Source organism: Argentina anserina, chromosome 2 (genome assembly GCF_933775445.1).
Source record: "Argentina anserina chromosome 2, drPotAnse1.1, whole genome shotgun sequence".
NCBI classification, from domain to species: domain Eukaryota; kingdom Viridiplantae; phylum Streptophyta; class Magnoliopsida; order Rosales; family Rosaceae; genus Argentina; species Argentina anserina.
In genome coordinates, this window is record NC_065873.1 from 4641415 (window position 1) to 4664993 (window position 23579).

Consider the following 23579-nt stretch of genomic DNA (forward strand, 5'->3'; position numbering starts at 1 on the left):
GGCCGGTTCCTCTTTAAAATGTCGGGTCGGACCTGAATATTAATAATAATAATAAAACCACCAGTGGCACTACCACGTGTCAAACTCTCATCACTTTCCCGCCAAAACAACCCCTTCTTGTTCCCAAGACCCAATCTCTCTCTCACACCACCCCCACAAAACGCCGACGTTTCATTTCAACCACAGTACCCAGATCACCACCACAGTACCATGGTGGTTTCCAGAACCACAGACCAATCCGCCGAAGATGGCGCCGGGAACGGAACCGCGGTGGTCTCCAACTACGAGAAAATCAGAGAGCAGAGGATCAAAGAGAACCTGGCGAGGATGCAGAACATGGGCATTTTCGCCCTTTCGCGCCAGCTCAACTCCTTCAAACCCAAACCCCCTCGCCAGAGTCCCGCTTCCGATCGCCCCAAAGCCCACAGCTCAGTCCCCACTCGGCGCTCCTCTAGGTAATCCCCGCAACTCAATTCCCCTCTTTTTACTTTTCATGAACTTGTTTGGGTAATTAAGTTCCTGTAAAAAAGTGTAAATTTCAAGTAAATGGGTAAATGTGATGATTAACAAAGCAGGAAAATTACATAGGTGGTTGAATATGATTTGTGATTGTTTGAGAATTAGGTTTTGGGTTTTATTATTTCTTTTTTTTTAATTATTTATTATGGATTTAGGTTGCAGAATGTGGCTCCTGTGGACTATGATCAATCTGCAAGGAAGGAACCAAGGATAAGAAGGGTGAGGAGGGACCCACCACAAAATGTGGGAAACCCAGATAGGAAGAGGAGGTCATCAGACTCTGATTCTGAAACTGACTCACAGTCTGACTCAGGCTCAGACTTGGACTTGGATTCTGACTCTGACTCCGAGGTGAAAGTTCGGATACCAATTGCGAATTCTGGGTCTCCGCCGAGGCGGTCTACTAGGTAATTTATCCTCTGTTGGGTTTGAGAGTAGATTGGTAAGTTTTTGGAAAGGGTTGTTTTGAAGTATAATGTTGGTTTTGTAGGTTGAGAGCTGTGGCTCCGGTGAGTTATGTGGAGACTACTCCCGAAAAGGAGAGGGTTCCTTCAGAGAGTATCGAGGGAGAGTCCTCGGAGGATGAATGTGGAGAAGATGAGAAGAGCGTAGAGGATGGGGTCAAGGATGAAACTTGTCACCAATGCAGGTATAGGTTATACTTGTGTGTGTTTCTTACTGTTTTCTTATTGTGTTTGATGTTTATATTCGGTGGAGAGCAATGATGCTCATTTGCCTTTATACTTTAGACAGATTAGTTGATAGGTTAACGTGATTAAAATGATTGATTTTGTATGATGCTTTCAACATCCAGGTCTATATTAACCATGACAAATTATTCAAAACTATCTTTAGATTCTTTACATACAGTCTAGAGAGCAGTCTTTAAGCTTTTCACAGTAGAACATAATGCTATTTGAACTGGCTTGTTTGTGTTGTGTGTCATTTACCAGTAAAGGTCTCCCTGAGCCCCAGGGCAAGCAACTTCTATTCTGATTCTTAGCATAATTTCGAACTGATGTAATAGTCTCTGTGCTAGCTTGTTTTGTTGATATATTATCTGATGCCTTAATTTGAAATATTTTACTGTACTGAAATAAAATATTTTATTACATTTGAAGCTTGAACGTAATTTTTGATTTATTTTTACCTTTCATGGGCTTTCAATTTTACAAGTTATATGGGCCAACAGAAGGAAAAAAGGAACTCTTAATTATGCTTCCAACTGTAATTTGGTAATACAGTACATGGTCCTTCCATGGATTGTTCTTATTAGTTCTTCTTGTTAAAGTACTGTTTTGCAGTTTCATGTAAATTCTTTTAACAAAAATGAAGATGAACCAACTTAATTAATAGTTATATACTTATATACTAGGAATAAAAAGACATTTCCTGTTATATTGAATTTTCAAACAGGTTGGAAACAACTTACTGCATAAATTACATGATATGAGTACAAAACCAAAGATCATATGCATAACAACTAATCGTTAACTTAGTGAATGAGATTAACTTACCATCTTCATGAACGACGACACCGTGATCCATTGTGCCTTAATCCGAAGTCACAAGGTGCTAGGCAAAGTCTTTTGTTAGTCACTACTCTCTGCTTTCTCAATGGACAGAAACTTACGCAAATAACTCGTAGTGATAACAGGAACGTTTACCATCTATATATATAGAATCTTTAACTCTTAAGAGTCATTCCATTAAAGACATTTTCTAAGTTAAGTCATCTTATTTAGATTCTTGATTCAATACTGATTTGTAGTCTTGCTTCTAGATTTAAATTAGGATTCTTTACCATAATTATATAATACACGAAATCATTAGGAACTAGATTTGATACTATCTTTGTTTCCATGTAGAAATAGATTATGACATTAAACATGATAATCATATAATATGTGATATGTCCAAAATTGATCTAATAATCTCCCACTTGGACAATCACTTCCAGTTTATGAAAATCAAGTTCATGTAATATCAGAAACTATACTACCTACTGTAGTGCGCACCGAAAACAATTGAATAAAAAATCTCATCACAACATGGTCACCTTGCAGTTACTTATGCTGAACAAGAAACGAGTTACACTTTAACAAAAATGCAGAGTTTCTTTGCTACAACATAAGCTCCTGCAAAATACATATGTCCAAAACCTCAGTATTGAGATATATATATATATATATATAATGTGTATTAACAAGTATAGAATATATATACATCAAGTCCTATCGTATGGTCTAATACCATAACTTCAAGCAATAAACTGGACACATTGGACTTTATAACTTGCTTGAACCATATCATCATGCTAGACATGATTAAAGTCATCTGATATGCAAGTATATATACAACTGTAACTTATTTTTGTAAGTTTTTCAGAAACTAATGTAAAGCTGCCGCATGACATAACAATTCTGAAATACCTCAAGACTTGTATTTAAAAACAAAGAAAACTGTTATCACAAGGATAATTAAAAAACAAGAACTCAAAACTTGTAAATTTTAGTTTTCTCCTACTGGACTTAGCTCACACTGACCTCAAGCATCTAAGTTAGGCAAAATGCATATGCTCTCTATGTGTTTCTTGAACACTTTAACTGGTAATGTTTTTGTGAAAGGATCAGCTAGTTGTGAGTTTGTATATATGCTTAGAACCACTAACTCACCCCTTTTAACCCTCTCCCTAACATTGTAATACTTTAAATCTATATGCTTGAAATTGCTAGATCTCTTATTGTTCTTGCAGAAGTACACAGCTGCCTCATTGTCACAAAAAACTTCCAATTCGTCTTCCACAATGTGACTGAGTACTTGAGTCTGCTGTAGAAAATTCCTTATCCATACCCCTTCACACACTGCTTCATATACTGCTATGTACTCAGCTTGCATGGTTGAGGTTGTGATCAATGCCTGCTTCATGGTTTTCCAAGCAATAGCTGCTCCTGCTAGCATGTACACGTATTCACAAGTGGACTTCTTTGAATCAGGGTAATTTCCTGCAAAATTAGAATCTGAAAATTCAATAACCTTCAAATCCTTGACTTGTCTGTAAATTAGCATGTGATTCTTTGTCTTCTGTAGATACCTCAACATTTTTTTCCCTGCAACCCAGTGTTCATAACCTGGATTAGATTGAAACCTTGATAACATCCCAACTGCAAAAGCTAAGTCAGGTCTTGTGCAAACTTAAGCATACATGAGGCTTGCAACTAATCTTTCATAAGGCTTTGACTTCATGTTCTCCTTCTCAGTTTCAGTTTGTGACTGTTGACCTTTTGTGAGCTTGTCACCTTTAGACATTGGAACTTCTCCTCCAGAGCACTGTTCCATACTAAATCTCTTCAGAACTTTAGAAATGTAATTTTCTTGGGACAATCCCAATAATTTCTGTGGTCTATATCTTTTAATCTCAATCCCTAGTACATATGATGTTTCACCTAGATCTTTTCATGTCAAAATTCTTTGACAGAAAGCTTTTGGTATCTTTTAGCAGTTTTAGATTGTTGTTAGCCAAAAGTATATCATCAACATATAGTACTAATAAAATAAATTAATCTCCAATTGTTTTTAAATAAACACACTCATCAACTAGATTTTCAGTGAATTCAAAAGAGAAAATGACTGAGTCAAATTTCTTGTTTTACTGGCTGGAAGCTTGCTTGAGTCCATAAATTGATTTCTTCAGCTTGCAGACCAAATTCTCATTCCCTGTATCAATAAATCCCTCTGGTTGTTTCATGTAGATCACTTCATCAAGCTCTCCATTTAAGAAAGTTGTCTTGACATCCATTTGGTGTAGCTCCATATCATAGTGTGCAACTAACGCCATAATAATCTTAAAAGAATCTTTACAAGAAACTGGAGAAAAAGTCTCAGTGTAGTCTATGCCTTCTTTCTGTGTAAATCATTTTGCAACTAAACTTGCCTTGTGTCTTTCAGTGTTTCCTGTTGCATCTTTCTTGGTTTTGTAAACCCACTTGCAGCCAATTGCTATTTGACTTGGATCAGCTTCAACTAATTCCCAAACTCTATTTTTCTCTATTGGCTTAATTTCAAATTGCATAGCTTCTTGCCACTTCTCTGACTCAACACATTCTTTAACTTGAACAAAATTTGTTGGATCATTGTCTTCTGCACAATCTTCTACTACGTCTGTCTCAGTTAAATAACTGACAATGTAAGGACAATTTCCCCTCCCCCCAAATTTTGCTTTTCTAGCTCTTTCGGATCTTTTAAGCATAGGATTTTGAGGAAGAGCTGGAATTTAATTATTTTGAGGTTGTGGAATTAAATTAGGTTCTGCTACAGGTGCCACTACAGCAATGAGAGGATTCTGAACAACTATATTGTTTTATGTATTGTCAATTTGCATTCATTGATCAATTTCATGATCATCTGCATCTTAATTTTCTCTAATGATGTCATCTGCTAATTCATTATCAAAAGGTAATGTATTTGCTAAATCCTCATCTATCACAAGTTCTTCAAAGTTTGAGAATAAATCCTCATAAATTATATTGTGAATTTTCTCATTTATGAATTTTACTTGATGAGTTTCAAAAATTCTGGGTGAGTGTTTAGCAGAATATAGCTTGTAACCTTTAGATTTATCTGGATAACCTATGAAATAGAAGCTAACAGACTTTTCATCAAGCTTGCTCATTTTTGGATTATAAATTCGAGCTTCTGCTTGACAACCTCATACATAACAATGAAAAAGACTTGGTTTTCTACCACACCATAATTCAACAGAAGTTTTCTCTATGGCTTTACTTGGTGTTCTATTGCAAATATAATTTGCAGTTTTTAAAGCCTCTCCCCATAAGAATTTTGGCAACCCAGTAGTATACATCATACACCTAGCCATATTTAGAAGGGTTCTATTCTTTCTCTCTGCAACACCATTTTGTTGGGGATTATAGGGTGTTATATATTGAGCTTTAATTTCATGCTCTTGTAGATACAAGGCAAAATGACCCTTTTGTGGACCTTTTTCTGTATATTTGCCATAAAATTCCCCATCTCTATCTGATTTTACTGTTTTGATATTTCTCTCTAGTTAATTCTCTACCTCAGCGTTATAGATTTGAAAGGCTTTAAGTGCCTGTGATTTTTCTAAGAATAGAGAAACATAACCGTATCTAGAGAAATCATCAATGAATGTATTGAAATACACGTTTCCACAGATAGTTTGGTGTTTAAATGGACCACAGATTTCAGTGTGTATGAGTTCCAACAACTCTTTACTTCTTACTGTAGTCTTTTTCCGTTTGTTTGTCATCTTACTCTTAAAACATTCAATACAATCATGGAGGTCTGAAAAGTCTAATTCGTTTAAAAGTCTAATAGTTTCAGTCTCTCTTTGGATAGATGGCCTAATCTTCTATGTTATAAATATGTAGATTTTTCATTGTTCATGGTTCTCTTAACATCAGTTAAGGTGCTAGTACTTTTAGAGTTATCTGTTTCAACAAAAGAAATATCTTATTGAGATATTGAATAATTTAACTTTATATGATCATCCAATATCACATTAGAAACAATTTGCTCTTTATTTTGAAAAATAAGAATTCTTTTATTTTCAATCAAAAAACTATTTAAAGCTTTAACCAATTGAGAAACTGAAACTAAATTCTTTCTCATGGAAGGTACATAATAAACGTTATTCAAAACTAGAAATTTTACTGCCACCTTCATCTTGTTTTCAACACGCAAGTTAACATCCTCATTTCTTGGAGTCATGGTCTTTTTGAACCCCTGTAAGAAATTAGTTATGTGAATAGGTGACCCGGATTCGATCCACTAAGATTGTGGATTGACATTAACAAGATTAACTTCTAAAGAAAAAACTGTATTAAAAATAATCTTACCCTTTTTAGCTAGCCAAGCTTTATAGCCAGTACAATCCTTTTTCATGTGACCTACTTTCTTACAAAAGTAGCACTTGAATCTGAATGGTTTGTTATCATTTGGCCCTGTGGTTGCTGATGTCTTAGAGATGATTTTGTTAGGCTTAAGCTTGTTCTGTGGATTTGACTTTCTTTTCTTAGGCTTTTCAAGCAGGTAAATAGTTGAGGTTTGCTTCTTAATCCTCTCCTCCTCATCAGAACAGATGGCTATTAGTTTATCTAGAGTCCATTTTTCCTTTTGAGCATTATAGCTAGTTCTGAGATGGTCAAAACTGCTTCGGAGTGTGTCCAGTGCATGATGCACCAGTAAGGTGTCTTATACTCCCACCTGATCTCTTTAAGCTTATTGTTGATATTAATCAACTTTAATAAATGCTCCCTGACTCCTCCAGTTCCTGAGTATTGCAGGCTATGATATTCCTTGTTTAGCTTAGCTATCTCAGCTATCTCACTCTCCTTGAACTTAGCTGACACGGCCTCCAGAAAATCAGTAGCAAATTCCGGCTCAGCCACGCATCCTCTAATGTTTTTAGACATAGACTGCCTAATAACATTCTTAGCCATCATGTTTGAATGCATCCACTTCTTATAGTTAGCTTTGACTATGGTTTTATCATCTTCTGCTGGAGTTTCAGGTCTATCCTTTTGAAAACAATAGCCTATCTTGTCATTCATGTTGATATAGGTTTCTACAGAATCCTTCCAAGCTCTAAAGTTTGATCCAGTAAGCATTAAAACACTGTTGAAGGTGAGGTAGGTGCTACCTAAAGAGCAAAAGAAAATTTTTGTGAGTTCTTAGCTTTCAGTGTTTTCTGTTTTGTCATACAATGCCAATCAAGACAAGCATAAAACAAAAACAAAAATATCATAAAACAACACAGTCATATACTTGCATGTAATTCAATCCATAACTTTAATCAACATTAAGCAATACTTTTGAGCAATTACTTAACATTCTGTAATTCTTTTTAATAAGTCACACAAGATAAAAACATGTTATCCAAAGAATCAAATCAACATCTTTAGACAGAATATCTAATTCCAAGTATCCGAATTTATTTTCATCAAATATGCTTACTGTTCTTTGTATTCTAAAATCATGTTTTAACCACTTCTTTGGAAGAATAAATCATGAATTTAAAAACACAGAACAAAAATTTTCAGTTTGTTATTTTGAAAATTTCCTGCAGATATCAAGGAAGAATGCTTTATGCAATATGTTCAATTATACCAACAGGAAACCACAAACCAATTTTGAGTTTATAATTTTGTTTTCTACACAGATAATCTTTATAAGAAAACTAAGCTATGTGTCTTGTAAATTTTATTTTTTTTACAATGTATAAAATTGGGAGATTTTAAACTTCTGCATACATTATCCATCAATTACAGTACACACATAGAATGCAATCATTCAATCATTCAATTCAACCATAGAGTATATACTTGCATATAACATTAAATTTCCCAACCATACAAGAAGTACACGTCAACCACAATCCAAGTCTCTAAGCTACTCTTATATGCACGCTGGGTGTGCTCTAGGGTTCTTATGTATATTCATATACATATATATATATATACTTCATATAATCTGCTTAAATTGAAATCGGAAAGCCTTTAAGAAAAACCTGTTTTGCTTTTTCCCCAAATTTGCTGCAGTTTTTTGAGCGAAAGCATAGAACAAATTTTTGAATCAGCAGCAATTCCCTTTGGGTTATGAATCCAGTAAGAGACGTAAAGGTCTCAATCGCTTCCGATCCAGTCGTCTTCCTAAATCCAGAAACTCAACATTGTGAAAAACACAACGGCTAAAATTTTTCTGGGTTGTTCTTGAGTTCGGATTGGGTTGAGACCGGATTCGCGTGTTTGCAACCGGTTCGACCCGTAAAGCAATATTCCTCAGTAGTAACGCTCGCGACCAGTAGTAACGCTCGTGACCCTTCGTAACGCTCGCGATCCTCAGTAACGCTCGCGGTCCTCAGTGACGCTCGCGACCATCAAGTACATCTTTTTTTTGTTAAAATTTAAAACCGATTTTTAGTTATGCAAAACTGAAAATTTTTGTGCTCATAATTGCTCTGATACCATATGTAAATTAAATTACATGATATGAATACAAAACCAAAGATCATATGAATAACAACTAATCGTTAACTTAGTGAATGAGATTAACTTACCATCTTCATGAACGACGACACCGTGATCCATTGTGCCTTAATCCGAAGTAACAAGGTGCTAGGCAAAGTCTTCTATTAGTCACTACTCTACTTTCTTAATGGACAGAAACTTACGCAAATAACTCGTAGTGATAACAGAGACGTTTATCATCTATATATATATAGAATATTTAACCCTTAAGAGTCCTTCTATTAAAGATATCTTGTAAGTTAAGTCATCTTATTTAGATTCCTGATTCAATACTGATTTGTAGTCTTGCTTCTAGACTTAAATTATGATTTCTTACCATAATGATATAATACACGAAATCATTAGGAACTAGATTTGATATTATCTTTGTTTGCATGTAGAAATAGATTATGACATTAAACATGATAATCATATAATATGTGATATGTCCAAAATTGATCTAACAGTCTACAGCTTAGTCACGTCAGTTACATAGGCTGTAGCTCTATCAAGTGCCTTGTCCAACAGAATCTTCTCGTCGTCACATTTATGCTCCAAAGGATTTTTTTTCCTTCTTCTTGAGTCTTGAATTTTATTAGCCGGTTCTTGCAAGTACTATTAATTTGAATTAATTATAGTGGAGTAACTTTTTTTTTCTGATTCTAAAATGGAAAAAGCACTTGAGGATCCCTGATGATTGAGAGTTACACCTGTATCATTTATAATCAGACAAAAGATAGTATCCTTCCGGTTCTGTAGCAGAATAGCTCAATCTATTGTTAATTATGTCTATTACATATCTAGAGTGTTATAAAGCTTTCTTTTGCTCCATAAAGGTGCTCTTTCACATGATACCTTTCTTGGTTGCTGTTGCTCTTTAGTTGCTACATATCGTTGTAAAGTCACTCGGTAAATTTTTCTTCACCATGACATGCCTCCTTTCAGGCAGAGAACTCTTGGTGATCTTACACATTGCAGCCAATGTCACTTGGTCCAAGGACAGTTTTGTGGAGACTGCTTGGATATGAGGTAGGTTTTCCTATATTATTACTTTTCTGTCTTCTTTTCATTTCTTACTAAAACTACCTATTCTCGTTCCAATGAGAATGGAAAGTTGTACCCATACCTCAAGGATAAGTCACCACAAACTTCTAAGACAAGCCACTAATTCAGTTGTTGGCATGCTTATTTAGTCTTCAATAATCCACAGATATGGAGAGAATGTGATTGAAGCCAACCAAAATCCTGATTGGATTTGCCCTGTTTGCCGAGGTATCTGTAACTGCAGTGTCTGCTTGAGTGGAAAGGTAAAACTTAAATCCTTGATGGCGGATATAATGGTTTCCTTTTGCATTTCAAAAGAAACAAATGGAAGGGACAATACCGTGCAGTACACACATATGCACATAGACAGAGTTTTTATGACACGTACGTTCAGTCAATCCACAGTTTGGTATCATGGCTTTTTTTTGTATAGTGGAAGGAAAAGACCATAAGTACAAATTCAAAAAATAAAAATAAAAGCACCTGACATGGGGGAACCAATGGCTAAACATTGTTCATGCATCAGTTCATAATCTGGGTTATAAGTATGTAGGATATTTCAGATCCTTATTTAGCCCATAGTTCACAAAGAAAATCATAACCGTTGAGTGCACTGCAATTGTTGTATGATTTGTATACAGACACAGGAATTAATACATGATGATATCAAAGAACTGCATGACGAATACCTCATGGGGAAAGATGTGAATTCCTTTGGTAGTGAGCATGTTCCCGCAGAAGACGTGAGCGTGCTCAATACTGCTACTATTTCTTGTCAAGTGGTTGGTGGGACAAAGAAAGATCCAAAAAGGAGCACGAGTAGCGCAGATGTTTCTACAGAAGACATGGGCAAGCTAGATGCTGCTGGTGATGTTGAAGGTGAAACTAATAAACAACTAAGAAGGAGCAAGAGGACAAGTACTGCGCATGTTGCAGAAGACCTGGGTAACCTAGATGCTGCTGGTGATGTTGATGGTGAGACAAAAAAGGAACCAAGAAGAAGCACAAGGATGAGGAGGAACTAAACATTTCTATGTAAAAAATATGATTGACATGATGCCCTAAAATACAGCAAATAGTCTTGACAGAATGAGTGAAAGGTTGTACAAACCAATCACTTTTTCATAACAGATACTCCTTTTTTGTTAGCAGGGCAGCCTAATGTTTTTTTTTTGGAGATTTTATTGGCATAGAGGAACTATATTTGAATTGCACTTCTATATACATGGAAGTATGGAGTATCGGTAGTATCTAGTCTGTGTTTCAGGAACCACTATATAAGTTGAATGTACTCTATTCATGATTCAGAATGAAAACCAACATTTCCAAACACATAGTATTGATATCCTTACAGGAAGTCACAGACAAAAAGCGTTTTATAAAGTTAGGAACTTGCCGAAATGGCATTCTATTTTTCTTGCACAAATTGAGTCATTCTGTTCTGTACAGGTTACAACTTTGGCTGAACTTGACTTTATCATGTTAACATAATAGCGTCAGCCTGGCATGTGCTATTTAAATAGCCTTCATGATCTGCATAACCCTGAATATAATTACAAAGTTCAGTATAGGCTTCCATTGGGAGGAAATTTCCCCCCTCAGTACTCGGACCCTTTTACCTCTTGTTAACAGTGGCTTTGTCATATCAGAAAATTCTTGAAAAGGTTGTAGAGCGAGTATTTCTGTAACTTGTTCACCTCATACCATGAATTAAGCACTTCAAGATTTTTGTCTGTTCCTGAGAAGGTTAATTGGACGCTCAAATTACAGTCAAAAGTCCCACCATTGCTTTTGCATTTTGAGTTTGGTACTGCACAGTCCTCGCCATTAAGGCAGACGGAGTAGTCTCCTGAGCAAGCTTTGCACCCAAATTTCTTCCAGTACAAGTTTTGAAGGATACCCCTGTCGAATTCAAGTACCTGTATGATCAAAATTCAGAGCACTGCTTTAGCTTTCAAGAATGGAAGCGAGAAATAGAGAAATTCATCAACTATCGGCAAGGATTGTGTACCAAGGTGAAACTAGTTATGGTATTGGAGTCATCAGCAACCAATATTGGTGGTGATCTTGCTGCATACTTGCGTCCAGCAAATGCCACCATGTACGGGCCTACCTTACTGCCCTGAGCAAGTCATGATAATTTCATTAACTTAGAATTCAGTCATGAAGAGCAATTGTAAAATTACTATTGAGATCACACAAGTTATAGATATTGCTTCCAATTTAGACACACTTGACAATACTTTCTGAAGAAGCATTATGACATGTGTTTTCACATGAAACATTTTCAGGAGTAACCAAAGAATTTCGTTAGTAAGAACTAGAGGTCAAACATCATTCAGAATGACTTTCAAGGATTTTGCAATTGATTTCTTTTGGCATATCCGAATCCCCTATATGTTGTTATGTCAAATTAGTCTCACCAATCTATGGAGAAACAGGTAGAATCAAGTTAAGTAATAATGCTGGCATAATTTCTTAAGCATTATGAAACCTGGTATTGTGAGTGAAAGTTCAGAAATAGATAGCATGATCTCATAGCATACATGAACACACACGCTACAGATGAGTTGAGCCTATTTTATATTTTCAAACTAATTAAAAGATGAGCTAAGGTTCTTATATTTCATACCGGCTCAGAGTTACTACTATTGATGGAAAGGAAGGAGATCTCATCGACTTTGGGTCGAAACAAAGCATGTTGTGCACCCTTCAGAGAGAGACGCGAATCACAGGGCGAAAGTTGGGTCTGATTGAAAAAGAACGAGTCTTTGGTTGAAAACACAAGACCAAATGTAAAACCGTCCCATCTTTGTATCGTTGCATCTGAACAAGGATCAAACACACCATTTGTATCACTTCCAGCATCGGCGACAAATATCGTCATCTTAATCAACAACAGCATGATCATGATCATCCTCTTCTTCATCGTCGATTTCATCCTCATAATGATCTTGGAGACTTCGACCTCACCAGTCTGAATCAATAAATAGACAAACCGTCAACCATTTTGCATGCCCTTAATTTATATTTTTTGCGAGCAATACAATGTTCATAAGATTCGGAAACAATAAATTAATATAGGATCATAGAGACTAGGACAAGGAGAAAAAAATCAAGAAATATTGAAGGTACAGCAGCAGACCTAAAGGAAAAAAAGATGAGACAGATAACCCAAGTCTCAAAGTTACGCAAACCCTAATAGGAAGATTAGGTTATATATTGCTATATAATTATTCATCCGAGACGCGCCAAACGGTTATCCAGGCATATATGTTGGATCTTGTCCAATAAAGCGGTTATGGAAGTTTGATGTTGCTTACGGGACAAGATTTTAAGAGATATTTTCACCTTCGTCAAATTTACTCCAATCTTCGAATTTGCAAAATGAGAGGACTCCTCAATTTCCATTAGCTTGGAGAGAGAGTCCATGTTGAGTTTTTTATTTACAAAATGATATTTGACAAGTAAATTTAGTAAAACTTTGTTATCGTTGCCCATTTGGTCCAGTGGCATCAGTCTCTCTTTGTACACGCATAGTTTATCCTTGATCTTGTTGATAATTTCTGCATAAGAATTCAAGAAGCATTCTCATGTTTTCTTTTGCTAAAGCATTTTGGATTTGCGTAATTTGCTCTTGGGGTATCCAACTTGTAATCTAGTATTCTAGTGCTTATACTGTAATTCTTGTATAATTACTCTTGAGCTTGCGCTGCCACTAGGAATTCTGAAAACAGACATCAAGCAGTATCACCCTTATTAATCTGATCCCTAGTGTGTATGTGCTCAAGGCTAGGGTCACCCTTCTATCGATATCTAATTCTATTCTTACCCTATAATGTATGCTCTACAGAGATTCAAAATCGATTTAACCAGGGAGAAAAATGGTGAGACCCAAGAATGGTATCAAGGAAGAGAGGCCTTCATTTTTTTAAGGTTATTCTACTAGGCTACTCCACTCGACATTTGGTAATCAACTGTATTTACCTACTGAGACTTTTACTGCTCTCTTTACTGTTTGATTACGAATTTTCTCTGTGAGTTCCCTTATGTTCTAAGCATGTTTAAATCCTCTATCAATTGCATACTCATAAACTCTTAGTCTTGGCTTTCTTTCGTTGTCTTTGAAGAGGATGCCCCCACCATTCTTGTATCTTATAAGGACCTATCTGATAATGCAAGATGATCTATCCCTTATTGTTCTTTTATGTTTATTACACCACTTCTCATGCCTTTATATAGGCAAACATCTTTGTGCAATTCATGCATTTGCATATAACATGCATGGAAGCAAAGTCAATATTTTTCCTTGATTCATGCTCAATGTTGACATGCTCATCAATGCATTCTTCTTTCTTTGGCAAACAAATTAGTCACATATCACCCTAAGGTTGTAGCTTTGTTTCTTACCTTCAACAAAGGCTGCTCTAAGTTTTAACAAAATTAGCTCAATCAATTAATGAGTCACCAAAACAATAGATGTGCTTGATTTAACTATGTGAACATCACATAGTTTTCTCACCTCGATTAAGGAGGGACTGACCCTATCAATAAATCAGAAGGTGTGAGCCTGTGAAGAATATCTTAAGCTTGTCAAACTATTTAGACCTGCTTGCCTTGCTAGTGTTTTGGCTCTTACTTAGCCTATTGTATTGGATTGCTTGGTCCCTCTCTTTAGTGTGATGCCGGATATCTAAGCAGTTATATATTGGTACATCATTATGCTGGAATTGTACTGATGTTGGTTTTATTTTATTTTTTTCTTATAGAAATCAATCTCTCCTCTTCATCTCTTTCTCTAAAAAAGTTCCATTGCACTGGAAACATAGTCACAAAGAGCAAATAGAAGCTGCTTTGAGTAACCAAGATCTCGTGCAGCAGCAGATATAGGATTACGAAGATGGTTGAGTATTACATTCTCATCTAAATCATTTTTGCTTTTAGCTGCTTGATGTTTTGACTCAGCATGCTTTGGATTTACTCTTCATTTGATTTGAACCTCATTTAACTCGATCATGTTTTGGAATTGTTCTCTTTTTCCACATAATCGATCACTATCTCGCTACGAGTTCAATTCACAAAACTGAGGATCCTCCTACTCCTATATTATATATTCTGGAGTCTTTGTAATGTTAACAGCACGATAAAATCATTTGTGATCTTTTTTTTTCCAAGAAAGCAAAAAATGAAGGAAATAAATGTGATGTGTGTAAATTAAAGGTGGTCTGGTTTTTCTTGCTTGCTAAACAACTGCACATTGAAACATAGTAATTACTAGATAGAGAGCCCGCGCCCAGGCGCGATTATTGATGGTTGACAGTTTATTTCTATGGCTAATTGATGGTGGTAAGTTTGTAAAGTTAGTTAATTAGTTCTTAATTAGCAACATTACTGTCCTACATAAGAAGACTATCATACTTTGTCATATTACCAGGTTTCACTTACATCTTCATTGGAGTTTATGCTCACAAAATAGCATCACACTATAATATATAAGCACAATATTATACATGAGCATCCCAGCTAAACTAAAGCAGCTGCTGTGTATTGAAGGTTCATGAGGAGTTTCCACAAAAAAATACTCCTATTTTGATCTGTCATATTAATTAAGACCTCATCCAAAAATGTAGACTGTTGACTTCAGTCGAAGCTGTTATGAAGATGTTAGTGCAGCAAAACTCATGCAAATAGCTAGTTCATTTTCTGTTTGCTTAGTCTCTGACCGGTTGGTGATGATGATGCATGTTTGTTTCCTTTCCTGTTATGCAGATATATAAAATGGAAATAGTTAATTAGACCTAATCTGCATTGTCAAATTGAATTGAAGTCATTCACAGACTTACCCTTTATTTTTTTTCTCACTCTCTGGTGTGAACATGCATATTTCAGTCGTTTGTCCTATTCGGTTTTTTTCATAATTCAGACGTTCAGGTGTTTCAGCAGTAGGGTGGACGGTATGGCCTGATGTTTGTGTGGACTGAGGGGCTTGGTGCACATCTTTGACCGAGAATTCACTGTTGTAGCTCATTTTGATTTCAAAGAGATGGGTTTGACCTATTGTGTTTGTGATCTCCTCTGGTAATTCTGTCTCACTTGCATAGAATCTTCTATTGAGGAGTTCTCGGCAAGACGCTCCGAAAAGTTCCTCGGCTGGTCTCCCCATTAAAGTCACCATGGATTCGTTAGTGTCGTCTTCAATTATCATGTAGACCTTGTAGCTGTATGCAAGTGTGGAGGTTAGTGAACAAAGATAGTAAAAGAAAGGTAAATGAAATTACTGTTGGAGGTTTGTTGGAATGAAAAATGTTTGGTCAAATTCGTTTAATCTATAGGTTATATGAGAATAGAATTTACCATGGAAGTGGTATCACTTCAGAAAGATGGTCTGGACAATTGTATTTATTGTTCTCCTCTTTATTCTTGAGAACTTTAAAGCATTCGGGAATGGGGCAGCCCTTGTACCACCAGCCGTTGTCAGAAAAATCTATAATCTTACCAACAACATAGACAGGTTCTCCCTGCTGGTCATATATTTTGTTAGTGTTTAAAAACAAAGGTTTGCATATAAGTTGAATGAAGAAATTGTGGATACCAGATGTTCCTCAGGGTTGAGAGCGTTCAGTTCCGATAATTTGATTCGAGCTTGTTGGTCTTGTTCTTCAGCTGTCAGACACCTAAATGGTATTGGAAGCATTTTAACTTTGTCGTCTGGTCCACTGAATCTGGAAAAAAGTAAATGTGGATAATAGAAAATGATCAGCTGAAATATGTTGTAGTGAAAATGGTGGTCAAATCACTTACTCAGTCTTGTATTCTTCCCTCTGTGGAATAGTTGGGTCTATGATGATGCATGTATGGTTGGTGTTTGATCCTTTTGCACGACCTGTGCAAGATATCATCAGTTTTGTAGTAGACATTGGTATTAACAAAATTGTAATGGATAGTTTTTAGAGATTGTTTACGGTAGTATGTGCTTAATTTTAAGCTAGTAATGACAGCTAGCGTCGACAGTTCTGAGCTTAGCACGGTTTCAAGAGGAAATTGTCGAGCAACATCTCCCCAAAGGGTGATTTTAAGGGTTTCTCTCCTGTATAAAATATATGACAGTCAGTAAGTTGTTTTGAAGCAGTTTCTTTTATAAAAGAAAAAAAAAAGAAGAGACATCAATATATAGAACATGGAGGTATAATTAGTACCTGGAATTGTGAAGAGTTATCACACACTTTGATTCGGTTTTTTTTTTTCACTCCTCACAGATGCTATGTGTTGGGGTACGACATCTTTAATGCACCCATAAACATCTGATGTTGATTGAAACAACATAATGTGTTTACTATCAATGCGTTAATAATATACATAAACACAACTGATTTTGTGAGTTACCTGTGAGGATCTCTTGTTTGGCAACTTCAGCCAATAGTTGGTTGAACTCTAGGAGATGGAAAGAGTGTAATGGAATTGGTGCAACAGGTTCTGAGACCAAAACAAACTGTGTTTTTGCATTGAAATACACTATGGTGTGATGCTCAACAACCCTTGCTCGAGCAGGATCTCTTTATGTGGGAAAACAAAAGATATCATATATACTTCCTTCCTGCATCTTGTAAGGAACGCGAGCAAGAGTCCTTTCTGCTATCATCGCATGGATTGCGTCGCCCTGTATAAGAAAACAATAAAATTGTGCAAGCCTTCAACAATATCATGCTTAATACTTTTATTAACATGGCAGGGGTCAATGGCATTCATGAGATTTGAAATCTCATTATCTGTATCATAAACATACAGCTGGGCATATTTTGGAAATTCACCTTCAGATGGTAATACATAACCCATCAAATGATGTACTTGTCCGCATATTTTAAATATATAAGGTGCTGAACCATCATTTATACCATGGTCAATTTTTGCTCCCATTGAAGTAAAAGTCAAAGCAGAATTGTATTTTCACGGAAACAAATACTACGACGACCATTTTTTGGATCCAATAATTCTTCCAGGTATGCTGGTGTAGAATTCACCAGCGGGAGTCTGATCTGTCCTTGTAAGCAACAATTGCTGTAAATAGGCTTTTTCTTGCGAGTGTGTTTTTGTGCTTCACCCAACCAAAAGCAAGCACGACAGTGTTGACATTCAAATGCATCATCGCCAGAATCATGATAATTTGTAATCCTAGCTGCAATTACCAGTACCAAAATTTCATGTTTTCAAAATGTATGAACAATAATTCGAACAAATTAATTTTAACAGGAGGACATAACCAACTCAGATGTAATATACCTGGTCGACTTCTTTGGTAGAATGCCTGGCCAAATGAAGTGGAGTTTTGGACTGCACCATATATTAAATAAGAAAAAGAGCATAAGAGTCTAAACATAATATTTAACAGCATTGGGATTAAATATTCATTGGCTGATGAATAATATTTATTAGTTCTTCACTGGTATGATGAATCTTTAGTAACATAACCGGCACTGATATGTTACTCTCTTATTATTCATAAATATTTATGTTGAAGCTTATATTGTTATGGTATATACCTGTAAATGATGGAACCAAATTATAAGAGACTAAGCAAACTACTGATTAATAACTTCTGAAATAGATATAGGAGTCTAGATTGTTTCATCACCATATTAATAACAGTGAAAAATGAAGAGCAATCAGTTGGACAAAATCATAGTGATTTATAGATACCTATTTCATTCTCACTTATCTCAGACATAGTGATGCATTTGAAATTTGCTGTGTCATTTTTTGTTCCGCTTGTGTCTCCATGCTCATAACATCGTGAATCTACTGCTATATTATCATGTCTTGGCTGATGATCATTTCCATTCAACTCATCCAACATTCTTTTCCTCCTGCTCATTCTACTCTTGTAAGCCATGACTGAAAAAATACACGGCGGAGAATCAAATTTCTGTCGCATTAAATGCAACATCTATATGTAACAATATTCATACATACTCAAACATATTTACATAGGTTATTACTGGAAACTGTCCATCATAGAAATTGATTAAGACAAAAACAGTGAGATGACTGAGTTAAAGAGCTAAACAATAACCTATATGTACATATATGTATAAGATCCTATATGTACAAAACACAGCAGCTCGATATAACCAAACATAATAACCCACACATATAGTTTATAATCAACTTGAGAAAACTTATATTTAGACCATTGGTGTAGGTGTAGACAATCCACATTCCAGAAAACATATAAACCCAAATCATAACTCAATCCAAATTGAAACTAACCTAATTTGTGAGATTAATAAACTAATTTAATTAAAACCCAACTCATAACTCAATCCAAATCTAACCTTAATCCATACCAGAACCCAACATATTGATTTCAATTCAAACAACACCAAGAATTCATTGTGAAACCCAGAAGAGTTTTTACCTGTTCCGGCTCTTCAAGGTTAACTCCAAACCTGAGGTCTTGGTCTGCGCCACTTTTCAAAATCAGACCCAAAAATCCAGAAAACCCAGGAAACCCAGATATAGAAAAAAATTGTGACTACAGAGATGGAAGTGAATTCGTTGATCGGGAAACTTACCAGCAGATTCTGGTTATGAGTGAATAGGTGAGTCGGAGGAGATCGAAGAAAGAGAATTGGAGAATGAGGAGAAGAACTTATATAAATCCACAATATTATATAAGTTTGAAGAACCCATAACAAAACTAAGATAGAAAAAATTAAAGATAGTGTATGAAGATGTACAGGCGGCCAGTGAAAGTTCTATACATGTGTCGAAAAATAGGGGTTGTGGGTGAAGAGGTGATGAGTGAGTCATCTGGAGAATAAGTTTATTTAGGTATATGGCAGATAGCTCGGCGGGAGCCGGTACTATTCATAAGCCGAATAGCCCCGAACTCTGCCTTAGTATATAGTAAATATGAGAAAGGAAAAATTAAACTACCACCAAGTATAAGGATTGGTTTCTGTTGTACTTGGCAATATGGATAATGACAAACTTAAGGAGTAGATGTAAGACTAATTTATAAATTGTTCGTCATACCTGTTTTTTTTTTTTTGTGTGTCAATTAGAAAAATTGGCCAAAGGTATAATGAGAAAACTTTGACAATTAGGAATGGGTTGTGTAAAATTCAAGGTACTTACGTTCAAGCAGGTTTCTGTGGTGTAGTGGTTATCACGTTTGCTTTACACGCAAAAGGTCTCCGGTTCGATCCCGGGCAGGAACATCATATTTTTATTCTTTTCAAAATAAGGAAAGAAGCCTGTTATGGTCAATGCATTATTGTACTACTTACCCATTACTGTACTGTGCTGCTCTATTCATTATTAGCTAGCATAGGTCACAAATCAGAACCATTTGACTGGAATGGGCATGCCCAAACGCTCTTGAGTCTTGACTTGACAACTGAAAAACTCAAGGTTTTGCGTACTGATTTAGACTTCCCAGCTTTATTCAGTTTGTCATGTGAACCTTTCGTGTCCCGATTTTCTTCAAAGAAAGAACTCTATCTAGGAAGAGCCTTTATAAATTGGGTTTCCCTCTTCCCTTCATTCCTGCACATCTTCATTTGCTGCTACTCCATTTTGAGACCAGTTGGAAATGGAGAGAAGAACATCCAACAAGAAGGGTTATTTTACCATTTTTTGTGATGTTCTTCTCACCATTGTCCAATTGGTCAAGATTTTGGTACATATAATCTGCCATAAAGGATATTTAAGGTTGCATTCCAACCATTATCTCTTCCACTTTGTGTTTTCAGTCTTAATTTCTTTTTTGGTTGTTCTTGCTCATATCTGAGATACCTTACTACCTTAGGGTAACAGATTACACATGGACCTGCTTGGTTTGAACAGAACTTTGGAGTTGAAAAGGGTGGTTCATATTTGAGCTTCTGATAGAAAAACTATACCATTTTTGCCGTCAAGTACCAATGGTTGTTTGTCTTCCTCCCTGTATTTGTATTGTTCTTATTATAAAGATTCATGGTAAGCGTTTTGCAGCTTAATCTACAACAAGGGACAAGTTATCCTGAGTGTATTGCATATTGCTCTCTCTGCTTCTCCTGTTTGTTAACATTAAAGGATGTATCTATTTCCTTGATATCTTATTTAATTCAAAAGCTCAATCTCTAATCTACTTTGTAACATAATATAGACATATAGGTTGCGGCATAAATCTAACATCGTTGGCATGCTTAATCTGCACTTTATTGTAACATTCTGAAATGTCTAACGGCAGGGTCTATATTGATCGATGAACACCATTGAAATTGAAATCGGTTTCGAAAGTGGATGGGAATTTTATCACTTTCTGAAGACAACTCCACGAGTTTTGTGTATACATTACTTGTTCATATGCTTTGAAATACAGCTCTGTTGTATAGCTTCATTCTTATTTACTGTATGCGAAGGGTTTATTTAGTCATGAATGAAATTAGTCATACAAAATTACAAACTGGGTGCAGTACAGACTCCCAAAACTCATGGCCTCATGCACATAAAGATTAGAATTAGAATAAACATATGCCTAAGTATGTTTCTTGGAAAAAAATCATCCAAACGATTTGTTAATGCTATCCCTGGTCATATTCTCCGTGAGAGAGAGCATCCACCTCTTCTTCCTCTTTCTCGTCCAATGGTAGCCACTGTGAGCATGGTTTCTGCCTTTGCTGCTGGTGGCTTGCTGCCGGACGGGATGTCTTTGCTAGTTTGCCCTTCTCTTTGTTTGGTGAGTTTCTGGTCAGATCTTGGGTTTCAATCTGCCTAGCTTTCTCCTCGGCGTTGTGGTTCCCATGCTCTGTGGTGATCAGTCTTGTGGTGGGTGGCGTTGCCATGTTCAGATCTTGGTGTTTCATGGTGAGTACGTGGGTCAACCTTTGGTCCCCTGTTCTGGTCAAGGACTCCTTTTTGAGGCGGCGTGGTGGTGGTGGGATGGAGGTTGGTGGTGTTTTCGCAGGGCGGCGGGTTGCTACTCCTTGGAGTTGCTGGTTTGGGTTGGCCGGTTTTAACTGTGGGCTCTCTCTTGCATGAGTCTTGTCAGACTTGTCTTGATTGCAAGTCAGGTTGTTTGACCCTATCTGTTTTTTTATTCTTTTAATTTTAGTTTTACTTTTTTGTTCTTATATCATGTAATATGATTTCAGCATTTTAATGATGCAGGCTCATGTCTTGTTTGTTATAATAGGGGAAAATCACAAGTATATGGTTTTTCTTATGTACCGCGGTTTGCTCTATAGGGGCATTCTGAATGTTTGTTTATCCTGAAATAGGTGATAGCGGACGTGTATGTATTGACCATCTTGAGCTTTTCTTGATGAACATCTTTCAAAAAATATATATTGTTCATAAGAGACCGGTTCATTATTTATTAAATTTGACTACCATATTCAATTAATAATTGAATTTGAGTTCTTTAATGTAATGAGCGATATGCTTAGATAGGTCCCAAAATAAAAAGATGTCCTTTATCTCTTTCTGGTTAGAAGTTATTGCAGTGCCAGCTCCTGAACTTGCAATCTGGACAGATGAATGAGCTGATTATTACTTGGCATTCATTGTGTATAACGAGCAGCAAGTTAATTTGTCCCATGAGGCCATGAGTGAAATTTTGAGTCATTTCTTCAGAGAAACACTAATTGGAAGAAATAGCAAGAAGATATGGTCGGTCAAAAACTCATAATGGTGGTGTTGGGGAGTAGAGTCCTACGTTCCTACGTTCTAGTAATTTCAATTTTCAGGCCTGACCTTGTCCTCAATCCCATGCATCTTATTTTCGATGTAATGGGGATGTTACTTTGATCATACATGTAACTATGTAAGTGTAACTATATCGGTCTATTTTATAAATGTAGTACAGAAATGGTTATTTTAGGACTTAGGACGCTAGCTGATCTTGAAAGTTAACTTTTTATTCTTACAGAGTGACAAGCTGAGCCCAATGACAAATATCTGCTAATGCTTACGGGTTAGAAAATAGAAACTTGCTGCAAGGGATTTCGTCATAAAATCTTTTTTCCCTTTTCTTTTGGGTGCTTGATTTTGTAAGCATGTACGGTTAATTCCTCAGATGTGATCCAACTCTTTTGCATAAAAATTTTCAGTACATATGTGCAATGTACACATGCGTTATCTGTTTAAATACAAAGAAATTTGAGGACATATGAGAAAATTGAAAAAGATTAAATGAATAATAAAAATGTACATAGCTGCCTCGAAGGGCTCATGTTCTAGACTTTGATGGATAGTACATCTTTGGATTTCTAGGCCTCAAATTTGAGGTACTTGATTTAGCCTTGTGTAAGTTTATTGTTTTTTAGAATTGAAATTTCATGTGTTGTTTTTGACACGTCGTTTTTTTTTTGTTTTTTTTCTTTTTCTTTTAGGGTTGTAGGTTCCCTTGAATGACATCGAAATGTACGTAATGAAGTTATCCTCACATGCTCTAGCTTGACATTATAAGGATGTATGATTGTATGATCATTGCCTAATTGGATTCTACCCACATTCATTCTGCCAAAAAAATGGGAAAATGTAAACGTGGGGCTCTCATTATTTTCCCCATTGTTCGTTCATTCTGTCAAAATTTGATAGTTTTTGGTCCTTGAGTTGATCTCGTTGCTGCATTGTGAAACCGAGGAGGAACACATGCTAATACAAATGATCGGATAATGCTTTAATGAAGCCTTGATGTGAATTGGTCCAACCCACCGAAACAGAATACATTTACCCTGAATCTCTGATCAATGGAACTTGTGATACTTATAGAGCTTGCTAAGCAGTCAAATGCCATATAGAGGTGAGATTTATGCGGTATACCTAAAAGTAATTCATCTAACATTATTCTTTCCTGTTTTTACGAAAAAAAAAACTAATGTGATAATCTTATACTTGACATTACATTGATAAGAAAATAGTACCCACAATCAATCGTCAAAATCACAAAAAATAAATAAATCAAAAGTACTTAATTCTGATTAT

At 35.9% G+C, this 23579-nt stretch overlaps 3 protein-coding genes, 1 non-coding gene and 1 pseudogene across 4 annotated transcripts; 2 read left to right on the forward strand and 3 right to left on the reverse strand.

Annotated features, from left to right (window-relative positions):
* The first annotated feature begins 206 nt into the window (after positions 1-206).
* Positions 207-10773, forward strand: LOC126783071 (uncharacterized). The gene is made up of 6 exons (XM_050508458.1): positions 207-455; positions 675-926; positions 1010-1168; positions 9513-9596; positions 9778-9874; positions 10253-10773. Exons 1-6 carry the CDS (start codon positions 211-213, stop codon positions 10634-10636), a joined length of 1221 nt encoding a protein of 406 aa, XP_050364415.1. The 5' UTR covers positions 207-210; the 3' UTR covers positions 10637-10773.
* Positions 10774-11049: 276 nt separating this feature from the next.
* On the reverse strand, positions 11050-13043 carry LOC126783824 (uncharacterized). The gene is made up of 4 exons (XM_050509359.1): positions 12963-13043; positions 12244-12588; positions 11623-11733; positions 11050-11530 (listed from the first exon to the last, which is right to left on the reverse strand). The coding sequence occupies exons 1-4, from the start codon at positions 13041-13043 to the stop codon at positions 11252-11254; spliced, it is 816 nt and encodes a 271-aa protein (XP_050365316.1). The 3' UTR covers positions 11050-11251.
* Positions 13044-15302: 2259 nt separating this feature from the next.
* Positions 15303-17525, reverse strand: LOC126783825 (uncharacterized; annotated as a pseudogene).
* Positions 17526-17536: 11 nt separating this feature from the next.
* Positions 17537-19111, reverse strand: LOC126783826 (uncharacterized). The gene is made up of 4 exons (XM_050509360.1): positions 19024-19111; positions 18306-18500; positions 17889-17939; positions 17537-17784 (listed from the first exon to the last, which is right to left on the reverse strand). The coding sequence occupies exons 2-4, from the start codon at positions 18496-18498 to the stop codon at positions 17537-17539; spliced, it is 492 nt and encodes a 163-aa protein (XP_050365317.1). The 5' UTR covers positions 18499-18500; positions 19024-19111.
* A 644-nt stretch (positions 19112-19755) lies between these two features.
* Positions 19756-19828, forward strand: TRNAV-UAC (transfer RNA valine (anticodon UAC)). Its single transcript has one exon. It is a non-coding gene; the product is annotated as a tRNA-Val (tRNA).
* The last annotated feature ends 3751 nt before the right edge of the window (positions 19829-23579 follow it).